At 37.0% G+C, this 15,141-nt stretch overlaps 1 protein-coding gene across 3 annotated transcripts in view; it reads left to right on the top strand.

The window, feature by feature from the left end:
* The window catches only part of Hr51 (Hormone receptor 51), a 433,291-nt gene that overhangs the window by 339,603 nt on the left and 78,547 nt on the right, over positions 1 to 15,141 (top strand). For all 3 annotated transcript variants that reach the window (XM_067772890.1, XM_067772892.1, XM_067772891.1), the window contains exon 9: positions 4,353 to 4,514. In XM_067772890.1, coding sequence (XP_067628991.1) covers positions 4,353 to 4,514 — 162 coding nt within the window. The remainder of the gene's footprint in view (positions 1 to 4,352; positions 4,515 to 15,141) is intronic.

Genomic DNA, 15,141 nt, shown 5'->3' with positions numbered 1-15,141 from the left:
TGCCAGTGAGCGTACATAAAATTCCGTTTCATGGAAAGAGTATAATCGTGTCTGCTATTCTTCCTATTGGTCAACTTTCGGAAGAAGCTCAAGAGTCCAGAAACAAAGATGCACGAAACTATCGTGAACTTTTCGCCACAAAAAAGTCAAGAATTTGTAGTAATTTGGATTTGCTGCACGGATTGCTGATATCGTCAGACCCGTTCATAAACGGTTTGCGGAAAACCCTAGGCTAAAGCGGCGAGCATTAACGAGTGAAGTTATTGGCTTAATATCTGAACCAGAGCATGTCGACGATATTGACTTCGACTAACTTCATACCAGTTAAAATATCACTTTTTATTTATAAGTATGTATTTCGATTCAGTTCATTGTTTACTATATAGTTTGGCAGCTTATGTAGAGGTTATGTTGCAAATAGAGTGGAAGGCAGTGGACTAGGCAGTCGAATGTCATATAATGAAGGAATGGTGTTCGGAGATTTTTCAAAGTTAAAAAAAAAATGATAAAAGCTTTAATATAAATAAAACTATTGTTTTAATAACAACAAAAACGCCATATATATTCTGTATACATAAATTTGTAAGGATTATCTCACTTTAAAATTTGAATTAAATAATCTAAAGTTTTGTTTTGAAACTGAGTCGAGAACTGTGCGTGTGAATGTGCGAATTTTCACCGATCAGTTGTTAGTTGCGCTACTTGGTAAAATTTACAATGATTCAGTTTTTACAAATATATGTACCTACTTATGTTGTGTTTGACTTTGAAAATAAAATTTTTTAAATATAAGTCAAAACCCTCTAAGCTAAAGTTAAGAAATCTCAACAATTTTTATTTATATTGGCGCTGGAAAATGCTTGTAAAGTAGAAAATATGATTATGTGAAATTTCACCTTATATGAGGGCAGGGAGAAAAAGTGGGAGGATAATTTTTATTCTCAAATCAGACTGAGGTATATGCAACCACACTGCAAAATTTCAAATGAATTGCTCTATTGGTTTGGCTGTTATTAATTTTGGCATCCTAAAAGTGAAAAAAGTTACACTGTGCACCGCGAATGGTATATTTACAATTTATAAATAACTTCCTGATAACCTAGAGACTTGAAAAGAGCTTACAGTCGTGTAAAAATGAGGTATTTAGGACAAAATATTCTACTAGCTGAGGAAGAGATCGAAATATTTAGATATATTAAGAAAATCATTATAGATCATGTGGGGCCTTGCGATCGATTTATAAGTAACTTCTCAAACCTACACTTTGTTTAGAGCACCGATACAATGGAACAAAAGGAGAAAAAATGTTGTTAGGGGACGCACGGATCAATATAATTGCAAGTACATATGAGATTTGAAATCTTGGGATCGGTTTTTAAGTAACTTTCTGGTGAGCTAGTGACTTGAATATGTAAATATAATTCAGAGGCCAAAGGCAGTATAATATCTATCACAAAAAAGTACAAATGTTTAAGACATTGGACATTCGAAAAACATGGACAACTCTACGGATGATGAATTCGGAAGGTTTTCTGGAAGGAGATTTGGTTTTTATAACAAACCCACAACGAAAAAAAGTTTTGTCTCCGAAACTGCAGTGTAACTGGGAAGGCTCATACAAAGTTGTATAACGAAGTAGTTTACCGCATGCAAACCGTTAACAAACCACGGAACGACATGAAAGTTGTTTATTTGGAAAGGCTGGCAGCGATTAGATCTGGAGGGCAGTGTGTCGAATTATCATTATTTCGATGCGTCACTGTGCTGCTAATAAGTAAATGCACAACAACAGCGAAGTAAGCAGCCACATATATGTAGATCTAAACCAGGCATCGGCATTTAGTGGCACAATTGTGCACACGTATTCTTATTCTCTTTAGTTTAGTAGTCACTGAGCATTTGGCGCAGTAACATCGATTTGTGGAAAAATAAATAAGCAGCTGTTCGTGAAAAGCCTAGACCCTTGGGGAAATATGCAAACGAAGCAGCAGAGAGTACAAAAGCAGCGCAAGCTGAGGCATAATGAACCAGTTTGATTTTAACACGCTATAAGTAAAGTACGCGAGTAATTAATTTGTGAAGTACTACTACCACAGTAGAGTTGTAAATAAGGAACATTTTGATATATTGAATATTTGAATTATTTATGCGGCAGTTCAGCGATTCGAACTATACCAGAAGCTGTATAATTATCAGAAATTCCCCAAATTTGATACAATACTAAGATAACTTCACTAACGGATAGCGTATTTTTACCCCACCCGTGACAATTATAAAGTATTATAATTTGCATATATACTCAAATATTGTTAGCTTTTTTTTTAGATAATAGCACTGATTAAATGTTAAGTGTCTCAACCTATCTATTAGAACCTGAATTATCCGGCTGGTTTTATCCGAATGCTTCAACAAAGATGAAATACTGCGAAATCTAGCGTTCCCCTATATCTATTCAAATGCGGATGGATGGATGAGCGTTGCTAACTTTTGAATAATCGCGAATGGTACTGGGACTCTACAGTTTGAAATGCTGTTTTAAAGCTTTGACTTGAATCAGTGATGCCAGGTAAACTATGTAAGCTTGCCCACAGAAATTAAAAAATATTCCCCAGTTTCCCAAATCTCAAATAAAAAGGCCCAATGAAATTCCCACGGGGTATAAACACGGTTAAAAGTTTGGGCCTAGGCTTACAACATTTTTGGACTACATATATGACCAAACCAAAATCGGTTCGAATTTAAACTCTAAGATTCCTTGCGAAAATTTCAGCTTTGAGCTCGGTTTTTATTTAAGTCATTTAATTGAACCTGCGAGTTGTATTTTAATGCGCTAACGATTTGCATCAGATATGTATGTATGTAGAAAAACATTTTTATATTGAATTAAGTTCATCAAAATTTAATTCTTGGGGGTTTCGCATAGTCTTTTACAGATGATGATGGAGCCATCTAAAACGAAAGAATATACATGTTTATGGGTAAGATAATAGGTTGTAGCGCGCTCCGCCTACCACACCTAAGATCCTGCGTTCACGCACCGGGCAAAGCAACATCAAAGTTTTAGAAAAATTTTGTTTAAAATTGTGAGTAGTCCCACCAATGGATTCAAATTTAGGTTCATATTTCTAACCGTGATGTACATATTTCTTTTCTTGGATGTTGCGGCAGTGCACTGCCCTCTTAGTTTGCCGAATTGGTGATGGGCAGAGGTTTGTCAAGCGTCGAGATATAAAGCAGACTCGGCAAACAGTGAAACAATTGTTCGCACTCAATTCACACATAATATTAAGGCCGCGGCATTCCAGTAACATCGCCACAATCAACCAAGATTTATAAAAATGAAGGAACTTCAGACTTGGCAATTGAAGTTTATTTCGCCTTACCCATTCACATACAAAATTTCGGGAAGCACTGTTATAAACATTCTCCCTATACAACAAAAATACTTGCTAACAAATTTTGTGTCGTATTCGATTGTTATATTACAGTTTTTAATTGCGAGAAATGTTAGAAAAGTTACCAACGAGTAGGAAAAATAATTTCACTTGCAAAGCGTGCCAGCACCCAGCACCCTTAGCCAAAGACAATGTCAAATTCTTCTTCTTATGCTTTGCTTGCAACAAAAGTTGCAAGTTGGCTACTTTTTCATGTCAGATGGCGCCAGTGTCGCTCAATCTACCGTTCTCTATAAAAATACGTGCAATCTACTCATAATGCATCAAGACATGCAGGCAGTTCTAATTTCGGGCCCCGAAAAGAATTATGTACCAGGATCACATGGCAACGGCTCTCCATAAAGCCATTCAATATTTCTATTCACTAAGTTTTGTTGTGCACGAAATATTTAGTTAAAACAAATGTAAAACTCGCAATTCATATTTTTCTGGTTTCACTTTATAAACTTTACTGCCTTTTTGCCATAGACGGCAGTATAGTCTCTCTGCTTTAGGAAGCGAAGTCAGTTTTTAAAAACTAAACATTGCAGATACAATAAAAAACAAAATGTTTAATACATTACCTTTTACAGCTTTTATATTTTTAAGCTACTGATTTCAGGGGCTTTATTCTGCAACTTTATTCGAAAAAAGTTTCTTTCGTACTTGAAAATTTATGACATTTTGACAGCTTTGGATTTGTATTTCCTACTGAATAGAGTTACAGAATAAGACCCCAAGTTTGCAAAAATTTCAAGTTGACTAAAATCTTTAAAAACCAGCAAAGGTCTCAAGATGGACCATGCCATTTGAGTATAATTACACAAAGTTTAGTACGTCTTGCGATATCAAAGCTCAAAAAAAATATTTCCATACATGGACAGCATACATATACCTATATATATTCTATCGTTCAAGGTTATTTTATTGGAGGAATCTTGGTCGGACCTTTTTCTTCTTAACGCTATTCAATGGTGTATTCCTTTGGATCCTACAGGATGCACTCTATTTTCAGTTTCAGAACATTGTAACAACTATGATACTACTTCTGATAGTGAGAACTGTGTATCTAAGGAAGAGGTAAGCAGACATGATAATATATTTTATGTCACAAATAGCTTCTAAGTACTAGGTACATCCTCCAGCAAACGAATTTATATAATGTTCCGTTGCTGATATAAAAAAAAATCGTTTGCCTTTTTTACACTTTTTCATGATCGCAATTTTATCGTAACCATAACTATCAGCACAAAAATTAGTATAGAACTGCGGTTTTTTTGTAGCTAAAAGAAGTTGCCCCCAATATTTGCAATTCGCTGTACAAATGATCAATAAGGAAATTATTTCAAAGTACATACATATGTATATATGTAGAATCTACATATATATACATTGTAGATGCCTCTTTTGTTTGATAACATTGCGGCGAATATTAGCAGCTTCCATTAGTCACTGCTAGTAAATACAAAGAGGATAAATTATGATAAGAGACGTCACTCGTTACTCGCAGCCATTTGCTCGATGTTTTCTAATAGGTAGTCGTTGGTTTTTGTTTTTTTTTTTGCGAGATGTGCATAAAATGTGTTTTATACATTTTCGTGGGGTATTTGTGTTTATTTTTCCGACGTTATTTAATTAATTAATTAATTCTCTTTTCAAAAATCACAGTTGCACAAGGTGCCTACACCGCATGGATAAATGCGAAACAATTCAAATATCTCCCTCTTAGAAAACATTCGGCATACATTTTTTAGTTAGTAGCAAACTGGTGGCTCTTATTCCGGGGTGGGCGTGAGCTTAGCACCTGCTAAGCGACCATATATGTATACGATAAGCGAGAGCACAACGGCCACTTCGTCAAAATCAACAGTAAGGAAGTGTCGCACGCGCGCTTAAAACAGAGTATCAAAGAATGCGTGTAACACGTACTCACCGTTCAAGCATTGAAATCAAACTAAATAAATAATTGATTTTGCTTTCGTGCTCGCTACGCGTTCGTGTTTACTAACACATTCTCAATTTGGTAACTGTGTAAATGTAGTGGTGCCCACCGCTGCTCTTATTAAGTTTATCCTCTTTGGTAAATAAATGCTGCACAACCAAAACAGCAATGTAAGCAGATGAGACAACAAAAAGCTAGGCACACATTTACACAGCAGCTAAGAGCGTATAAGACATTACTCGCACAAATGTATACATACATAGCAGACAACAGTGAATATGAGATGCAGCAGATGAGAGAAATATTTAAATAAAAAATTTATCGAGAAGGTTGTTCGCCAAAAGTCTAGACCCTGGGAGAAATAGGCGAACAAGGTAACTGAGAGTATAATAGCGGCGCAGTCCAAGTGATGGTCATTCGGTTTGATCTTAACACGAGGTAAGTGAAGTACGCGAATACATTAAATTTTGAAGATCTACTAACATAGAAATGATGCTATTAAATTGCATTATATATTATATATTATATACAGAACATTTGAGTGTGAGTGTTGTCGAATATAGTTCAGTGATTCGAACGATAACAACAGTATTAAGGCTCCGTTGAATAACAGGATGCACAGTGTAACGCGTGCGTTCAAAAATAAGGTATAGAAATTTCAAAAAAAGTTGACGAAAATCTATATTTAATACCCAAAAGCAGAGCTACTCAACCCCTATAAAATTATATCACACGATACTTTGGCAACAACAATTCACGCCGAATATTTTCTCCAGAAATATTTGGTTAGTTTTGGTTAACTATATTGTTACGAATATTAGCAACACTAAGGGGTACTGCCATCTCTAAGCCAATGCTAAGCAGTGACTTGATGCACATCAATAATTCAATCATTATGTCTATACATATGTACGTACACGTAGGGAGAAGCAACGCACAAACACATGCAGATATCTTATCTGAGATATGCAATATAATTGTGGAAGTGTCGCTCACAAAAACCCGCGCATGAGCTGTGAGAGAAGCTATAAAAATTGTGCATCTGTAGTTATAGCTGCGAAACTTATAGCAGATAACCAACTAGTAGATTCTAGAACAGAACCGTATAGAAATGTCAACGAGTAAACCAAACAGTATAAAAGACGACGCCAGTAGAGGCGCGAGAGTCATTTTTGAATTAAGTACATTATCTGTCGGGCAATAGTAGTGTTATTGTACTTTAATAAAGGCCATTTTGCATTATTGAAATGTGGAGTTATTTATTCAACAATTTAGTGATTCGAACTTAGCAGAAGGTTGCAAATAAGAGGATTTGAAGTAAATTCGTTACAATACATACATACATACATACATGTAAGGCGCGATAACCTCCGAAGAGATCTTAGGCCGAGCTTCTCTTCCAATTTGCGTCGTGCTCCTCTTGATTTTCCCTAAAAATTGACCGGACGGGACCTACATGTTTTATGCCGACTCCGAACGGCATCTGCAAGGCAGATGAGTTTTCACTGAGAGCTTTTCATGGCAGAAATACACCCGGAGAGCTTGCCAAACACTGCCGAGGGGCGACCCCGCTTAGAAAAATTTTCTTCTAATTTAAAGAATTTATTTCTAAAATTTTGATGTTGCTTTGCCCGGGGTGCGAACCCAGGGCATACGGTGTGGTAGGCGGAGCACGCTACCATCACACCACGGTGGCCGCCAATTCGTTACAATATCATATATATTTATTCGGTGTAGTCACTTTGCGTAATAGCGATTTTTGGAAAGAGAATTAATAATTTAAATGAACACAAATACGGCACAAAAATGTATAGGGGGTTATAAATTTGTATCGTCAACCCTAAAGGTTACTCACAGGAAGAAAATACAGGCCAGCCAAAACACTGCCCTCAGAACCAGTCCCCATTAGGGAGAGCAATGTCCTTCTTGCAATGTGTCTCCACATGACACCAACCATCTCTTCAATTGCAATGTGGAACCAACACCTCTCTCACAATGGTCCACCCCTGTTGAAACTACAAGTTTCTTTGGACTCCCGTTAGAGGATATTGATGACAATTTGTGATCGGTTGGGCCTATTCGATGGGTCGAAGTACTGCTACAGCAACAACAACAAAAATGTATAGAAGGTATTTTTGTAAATGTATTTGACAAACAAAAACCAGCAACTACCTTGAGAAAACACTGAGTAATTGGCCAAAATATCGAGTGCCGGCAGCACTTGGGGAAAAGATAAAGAAATGCTGTAAACCACCAGCAAAGAAATTGGCCGGCCGCTCATGTGCTACGCGTCACCAGTCTAGTCGCTTGGTCTAAAAAACACACACTGGAAAACGCTACAGGCCTGCCAAATTGCTGTGCTCAGACCTACCGAGGTATGTCTTCTTATGATCCATGAACATCATCTGCATAGTGAGGCAAATAAGACAAAGACCCAAGCAAATAACTGCCCGCCTCCTAGAGGAATAAGGAAACACTTCCGGAAGCACTAAGATGAGATCCGTAAGCGTTATAAGGAGGCACAAAACCTATTCCTCACAAAATTGGTAAGCACCTTTGCTAGGTCGCGCCCAGTGAACACCGTTATCAATATACACTATCCAACCTTTGCAGAAGAAGAAGGGAGACACGGGTCCCCTTGACCAAACTTCGTTCTGGATACTGCTACCGGTTAAACTCTTACTTGGCCAGAATCCACACCGACATAAGTATTGTATGCCCTGCATGCGATGTGTCCTCACATAACACCATATTGTAACTAATTTACTGAAATTCCTCTTATTTGCAACTTTCTACTAACGTTCGAATCACTAAACTGTTGAATAAATAACTCCACTATTCAATAATTCAAAATAGCCTTTATTAAAGTACTTCATATTAACACTTATACTTCGCAACTGATAGCTTGCTTAAATCAAACTGATTGTCGTGCCTCAATTGTTGCCTCTTTTTATACTATGATAAATGATTGTATACTTTTGGGAGTATCACAGATATATGCATGTCTTTGCGCGTTGCTCTCCTCTGCTTGTATGGAGATATGTGTAGACATAATGATTAATTTGGTTATGTGCATACAAGTCACTGCTCAGTATCGGCTTAGAGATGATAGTACCCCTTAGTGTTGCTAGTCTTCGTCACAATATGTATACATAAGATGGAGGAGATTTATAACAATAACCTTTGACAACGAAAGTTGTAAATTCGTAATAGTTTACGCATGATATTCATACTTCTTAAACTTAGTTCTTAACATCTAAGATCATTTTTGAGGTTACAAAAAAATACAAATAAGAAACAAACGCCCTTGGTGTTGTCTAAGGATGCTATTATATATTTCACCCATTTAATGTGAAGGAAATTTCCATACGGAAGTACCATCATTTTCTTTTTAGTGGTGAAAATCTGGGAAGGCTACGAAGAAAAGAACACTGAAGGTCCAATGGCCTTTAGTCGAGGCCTCCCAACGTTCTTGCCACTTAGCAATTGTTTGTGTCCTGGCTCTTTTCTTCGCTTCTTCAGGTGGTCGCTCGATATTAGTGTTATACAGATCAGCCATTTCGCTTGCCAGTAAGTTCACTGGGATTTTCCGGGTTAGAACCAGAATCGCGTCTTCGGACACCGTCCGATAAGCACTTGCTATTCTTAAAGCAGCTAGTCGGTACGCTTCTAATATATCTTTTTGATGGGTCCGTTTAGAGCCATACCACACAGGTGGCTGGAGCTGGTTACTGTGGACAATAGCTGACGTGTAGCTTCGCCCGGACCACTAATGTTAGCATTATTCGCATAAGTGCTCCATTAACTTTGGTAAGTTTCTCTTCCACCGCTCTGAAGTGCTCTTTGAAAGTTAACTTAGAGTCAATGTGCACTCCTAAGTACTTTAGAGACTCCTTTGAAGTGATTTGATGATCCTCGACAGTTAAGACTAACTATTTCGCAGACCGTTTGGAGCTTACTAATACCACTTCCGTCTTTTGGCTAGCCAACCCCAGTTCCTTATTGTTCAACCAATCCTTTATTCTTCCTACTGCGTCATTACATAATGCTTGAAGCAGGTCCAGTTTCTTGGCCACTACTACCATTGCAATATCATCAGCATATCCCACAATTTGAACAGATCCCTGTGGGACGCCTCCAGTGATTTACTCCTTTGCTCCTTGATCCGTGTCAAAAAGAAGTAGGGGAGACCGGGGTAGCTCTGGAACTTTTTTTAGGCTCCGTATCTCACTAGATATCTACGAATTGAAAAGCAGTGTTTAAAAAACTGCAGTCCGAATAGTAAAAGTCACCAAAATTTCGATTTTCATAGACTTAATGTTCGTCGACTTATTAATACGAACACTTGCTTTTGCCTGCGCTTTTGAGAAAAAACAACAGTCTCAGTTCTAGCACAAGCAAATAAATAATAGTTTAAAAAACTAAAAAAACACGCTTTTATAGCTAACCGAACTAAAAATAGAAATAGAAGGTGAAACAGTAATTTATAGTTAATCACCTCAAAATAAAATTATAATAAAATTTAACTTATTAACAGAATAATTTAATTCAGATTAAAAAGCGTGGGTGCATTTGAATACATTTCATATCTTTCCTCTCAGATAGTTGCCAATAGAATGATTGTAACATTCAATATCAAGCACCCCACACTTTTTACTGTGAAATAAATTATTCTGTTAATAACTTAAATTTTATTATAATTTTATTTTTAGGTGATTAACTATAAATGATTGTTTGACCTTCTACTACTGTTATATAAACTCTTTTTAATTGAAAATTATTTTCTGTTTTTTAGTTCGGTTAGCTATACAAGCGTGTTTTTTAGTTTTTTTAAACTATTATTTATTTTTAATTTTTTAGTTCAAGTAATTTTAAAAGATTTAGTCGAGAGTGTTGAAACCTCGAAATGCCAGCGGTCCATGGATGAATCCAACCCCACGGTACCGAAAAGGGCCAAGACGCAGGGAGGCTGGACGCGGTCTTTCGCCGAAATTGCCAAGGGTCGGAAAATCATTGGCAATATAGACGAGAGCAGCGAAGATGGCAGAATCCCGAAACAACAGTGGAAGTGGATCGAGGCCGCGCTCGCTACGGCGGCCATTAAGGTTAAGAAAGACAACTCTGGTCCACCGCCATCTTAAACCGATGCAGGGTGGTTCCAGGGCAATGTCAAGCTAATTGCCTCTGACGACGCCAGGTCGGTAAACCTCTATAGGGCCGTCATTACGCTGATAGGGGTGGTATATCCGGGCGCGCGCCTCAGGGTAGTGGAGTCGCGTGGTATCTCCTCACGACCAAGGGCTAGAACCTGGGTTCCAGTGACGCCAACGGACCCAGCTGACATCCTGGAGCTGCTCCAGGAGTACAACTCGCCACAGGTTTGGAAGTCAACCCGGATAAAACCGAGCTTGTCCTCTTCACGAGGAGGTACAAAGTACCAAATCTTACACAGCCAAGAATTGGGGGTACGTTCTTAGCGTTTAGCGATAAGTCAAGTATTTGGGAGTCATTCTGGATAGGAAGCTATTATGGAGTGACCATATAGTGGAGCAATCCAAGAAGGCAGCAGCAGAGCTGTTCACCTGCAAGAGGGCAATTGGCACCTCCTGGGGATTCTCCGCTAAGGCGACCTACTGGATTTACACAGCCATTGTGCGCCCGATTCGTCTTTATGGTGCCTTGGTCTGGTGGCCTGCACTAGCTAAAAGTACCTAACTTAAAATGCTTCAAAAGGTGCAACGGAGTTCGGAGCTCAGCATTACCGGGGCTCTCGGCTCCACTCCAGATTCCGTTACATACATACATGGATACATAGATACATAGATAGATACAGGCCAAGCTAATAAAAGCGTGTTAAAAAGGGCTCCAGTATGCTATTTCGTAGATGTGCCATGCATCCAATTCTATCATTAATAAAGGAATGTGTTTTTCGCATTATGTGCAAGCAGAGGCGGCGTAAGGCGTGGGCGGTGTGGGCCACCGCCCACGGCCTCGCGGTGATAAGGGCCTCGCGGCCCACAACGAACATATAATTGAAAAAGTATGAAAAATACCTAAGAACACGGTACAAGGCTGTTCTTATAATAAGCTAGCTGACCCCTCAGGCGTTTTTCTGCGTAATTGTACCTTTAAAACTTTTAACTAAAAAAAGGACCTCTGGTAATTTTTTAAAGAGACCGATCTTAATTTTGCTTAGTCCGAAGATGATTTTATGGCAATTATCGAAAAGAAACTTGAGATGTGTGGACTTTTTCTGCTTTTCACTTTATAGAATGTCAAATCTCCCACCATCTTTGTATAAAACTTTAGAATTTAAATTAATGTCATTAGTTGAGAATTGTTAATATTGTGTCCGTTGTTGCACTGAACGCCTCACTTAAAATAAATTTTTAACTTAAAGATATTCCAATCTTCGGCGCCACAAATTTATGTTTATGTAATAATCAATATTTCTGTTAAAATCAATTATTTCGAAATCTCATCTCTTCCGTTTCAGACAATTTGTTTATATTTAGTCTTGCAACATTAGTTGGCGTTAAGCTGCTGCAGCGGGGAGTCCCCTTTAAGAGAAAGAGCATTGCTCGGGAATTTCCCTTATTAAAAAGCATTGTGTATCAAAACAAATGCATATGATATGTTACCTGTCAAATTTGACGCATAGCCATTTCTAATGAATGTACAAATCACGTTCAGACGGAGTCTTGTTCGTTCCTTTAAATAAATAATAGCGTCACATATTTTTAAAACTATAACAAGTGTTTAAAAAGTTGAGATAGGTAAGAAACCGTTATGTGATTGAAAATTGAGGTTATTATTTGTTTTATATCTTTTATTTGTTGCGCTAGAGTCCGCCTAATTTTACGGGTACAATATTGGCACTTTCTTCATAATTTATCAATCATGTCACTCTTAAGTACTAAGAGAGATAGAGATAAAGGGAGAAAATGGGAATCTGGTTCAGCAAAAAGAAAAAAATCTGAAAGAGCTGTATCAAACCATGTTTTAAGTTCAGGTATGATGAAGTTTCTCAGTCGAGCTGAATCTAGTAGTACTGAATCAATTGAATCGCTTGCTTCCACTTCTCAACAACATGTGTCTGTATCCGACAATTCGGAAATTACTCCAGATGCACCAAATATTGATACTGAACGACGAGATTCGGAAAAAGAAATCAAGAGAGCATGATTGAAATAAGTTCGCCATCTGCTAGTAGAGCCAGTGATGTAGTGGAGCAAACATTTGCCAGTTTTGACGTGGGATTGTGGACGTTTCCCATGGCGGCTGCTAAGCGTCATGAAGTTAAGTCATCTTGATGAACATTATCCTCAAGATGATGATCATAGACACTTTTCCAATTTTCATTTCTCAAGAAATTAAGATTAATTGATATCATAAACTTCTTAGCCTCTCATAATTTGCATTTAGAGGTCACATAGAATCTCTCAAAACTGACGAAAACACTAAGAATTCTGGTAACTTTGTAGACTTATTTAAATTGATAGCTATTTATGATCCTACGTTACAAGAACACTTAAACCGCATTAATAATAAACAACTTACACACCACTACCTAAGCCATGATACTCAAAATGAATTGATTACATTAATGTCAAGTACACCTGTACACCAATAATACCTGTGAAGTGATTGGTAGGATAAAAAAGGCAAAATATTATTCTATTTTACTCGACTGCACTAGAGACTCTAGTAGAGTTGAACAAATGCCGGTTATTTTAAGATATTGTAATACATTAACTGGAACCATAGAAGAAAACTTTATCGGATTTCTTGCTGTCACCGAAACGACTGGAGAATATTTGGCTAATGCAATACTGAAAAAAATGGCTTAGATATTCAAAACTGTCATGGCCAAGGATACGACAATGCTGCTAATATGGTAGGCATATATAATGGAGTTAAAACTCGAATTCTAAATATAAATCCCAGGGCACTTTTCACACCTTGAGGTTGTCATAGCTGGAATCTCTTGTTGTTCGACGCAGCCAATTCTTCGGTGGCAGCTAAAACATTTTTTGGTTTTCTTCAGAAGATTCCTTTGCTTTTTTCAAGTTCCAGCAAACGCTGGAAAATAATCAAAGAAAAATTAAAGCTTACGATGAAGCCTTTATCAGACACAAGGTGGGAAAGCAGAATCCAGGTGGTGAAGGCTGTATTATTGCAATTTGATGTTGTTGTTGAATGTATAGAATATTTAAAATGCCAAAAGGAAAAATCGGACACACTCACTGATTGCGATTCCATTTTGAACGAAATGTTCAGTTTGGAATTTATCGTATCATTACATATCTGGCATGAGCTATTAACTCGTGTCAATACCATTAGCAAATTATGGCAATCTGTACAAGTCCATTTAAGCGTTACTCTTGAACATTTGCGTACATCTTGTGAATGGATAAAAGAATATCGACAAACTGGATTCGAAAAATGCTTGTCTGACGCTCGTCAGTTTATTGAGAAAAGCAGTTACGATTTGCCCAAAGATTTTAAAAATAAAAGAGTAGCTCAAGGCCACGCATAAATAAAAACCAAATATTTTATATCTTTCAATTAATATACTTGATTAATGTTAATCGATATTTCGACCTCAATCTGAGATCATCCTCAGGACTGAAAAGATTACAAAACAATAAAAACATCAAAAAGTGCATTTTACGTACATCCTTATAACACAACTTACACTCTTGGCTGTGCCTGATCGACTAATTTTAAAAGATTACATATTAAACGAATATAAACAATATAATGTAAATTTTTGGTTTTTATTTATGCGTGGCCTTGAGCTCGAAAAACTTAATAACTTAAATATTGAAGGCCGAAAAACAACAAATAAAAATAAAAGAGTAGCCACAAAGAAGAGGATGTTTGATTATGAAGGCAGCGATCAACCTATAAAGTCTGCAGAAAGCCGGTATGAAACCAATTTTTTTCATACCATGATTGATTCTGTGATCAGTAGCATGGAATCGAGATTTATGTCTTTAAGACAACATTTTGAAGATTTTGGTTTTATATATGACTTAAACCAGTTAAAACGAATTCCAAAGGAGCAACTACTGAAAAACTGTCAGGATTTACACAGTGTTCTGCAAGTAGGTGAGAGCAGTGACTTCCAGCCTTATGAGTTGTATGAGGAGTTACTAAATATGATTCCAAATTTACCCAACTCTATTAAAGACGTGAAACATTTGCTACAATATATTATAGAGAACAATTTACCCAAATATTTACATTGTCATTAGGATATTGTTAACAATACCTGTAAGTACTGCTTCCGCTGAAAGGAGCTTTCCAAAATTGAAACTAATTAAAATTATTTAAGAAATACTATGGATCAAGAAAGACTCTCGGCTTTGGCAGTTTTATCTATTGAAGTAGATATAGCATCTAAGTTACAAACCAATCATTGAGGAGTTCAGTAAGACCAAAAGTAGAAAATGTTTGTTTCTTTAATTTTTTCACCATACTAATTTTCAAAAAAAAATTTTTTAATTTTTTTATTGTTTCAAAAAGTTATATGTATGTAAAAATGTATGTTTGTTTCTGAACGAATAAAAACCGTCTCATTTCAAGTGATTTTTTATTTTGAATTCCCTTTTTGTTGCACCATGATAGGGCCTCGCAAAATGTACCTCGCCCACATAAATTTTTTGTCTTGCGCCGCCACTGTGTGCAAGGTTTCAAATCTATGGCAATTTGGGGTGGTCATGGTTATGTCACCACACCAACACACTAATGCATTATCAT

Source organism: Eurosta solidaginis, chromosome 3 (assembly GCF_040869045.1).
Source record: "Eurosta solidaginis isolate ZX-2024a chromosome 3, ASM4086904v1, whole genome shotgun sequence".
Taxonomy (NCBI): Eukaryota; Metazoa; Arthropoda; class Insecta; order Diptera; family Tephritidae; genus Eurosta; species Eurosta solidaginis.
Note: the sequence above shows the minus strand (reverse complement) of the source record. Positions and strands in the feature narration are given on the sequence as shown.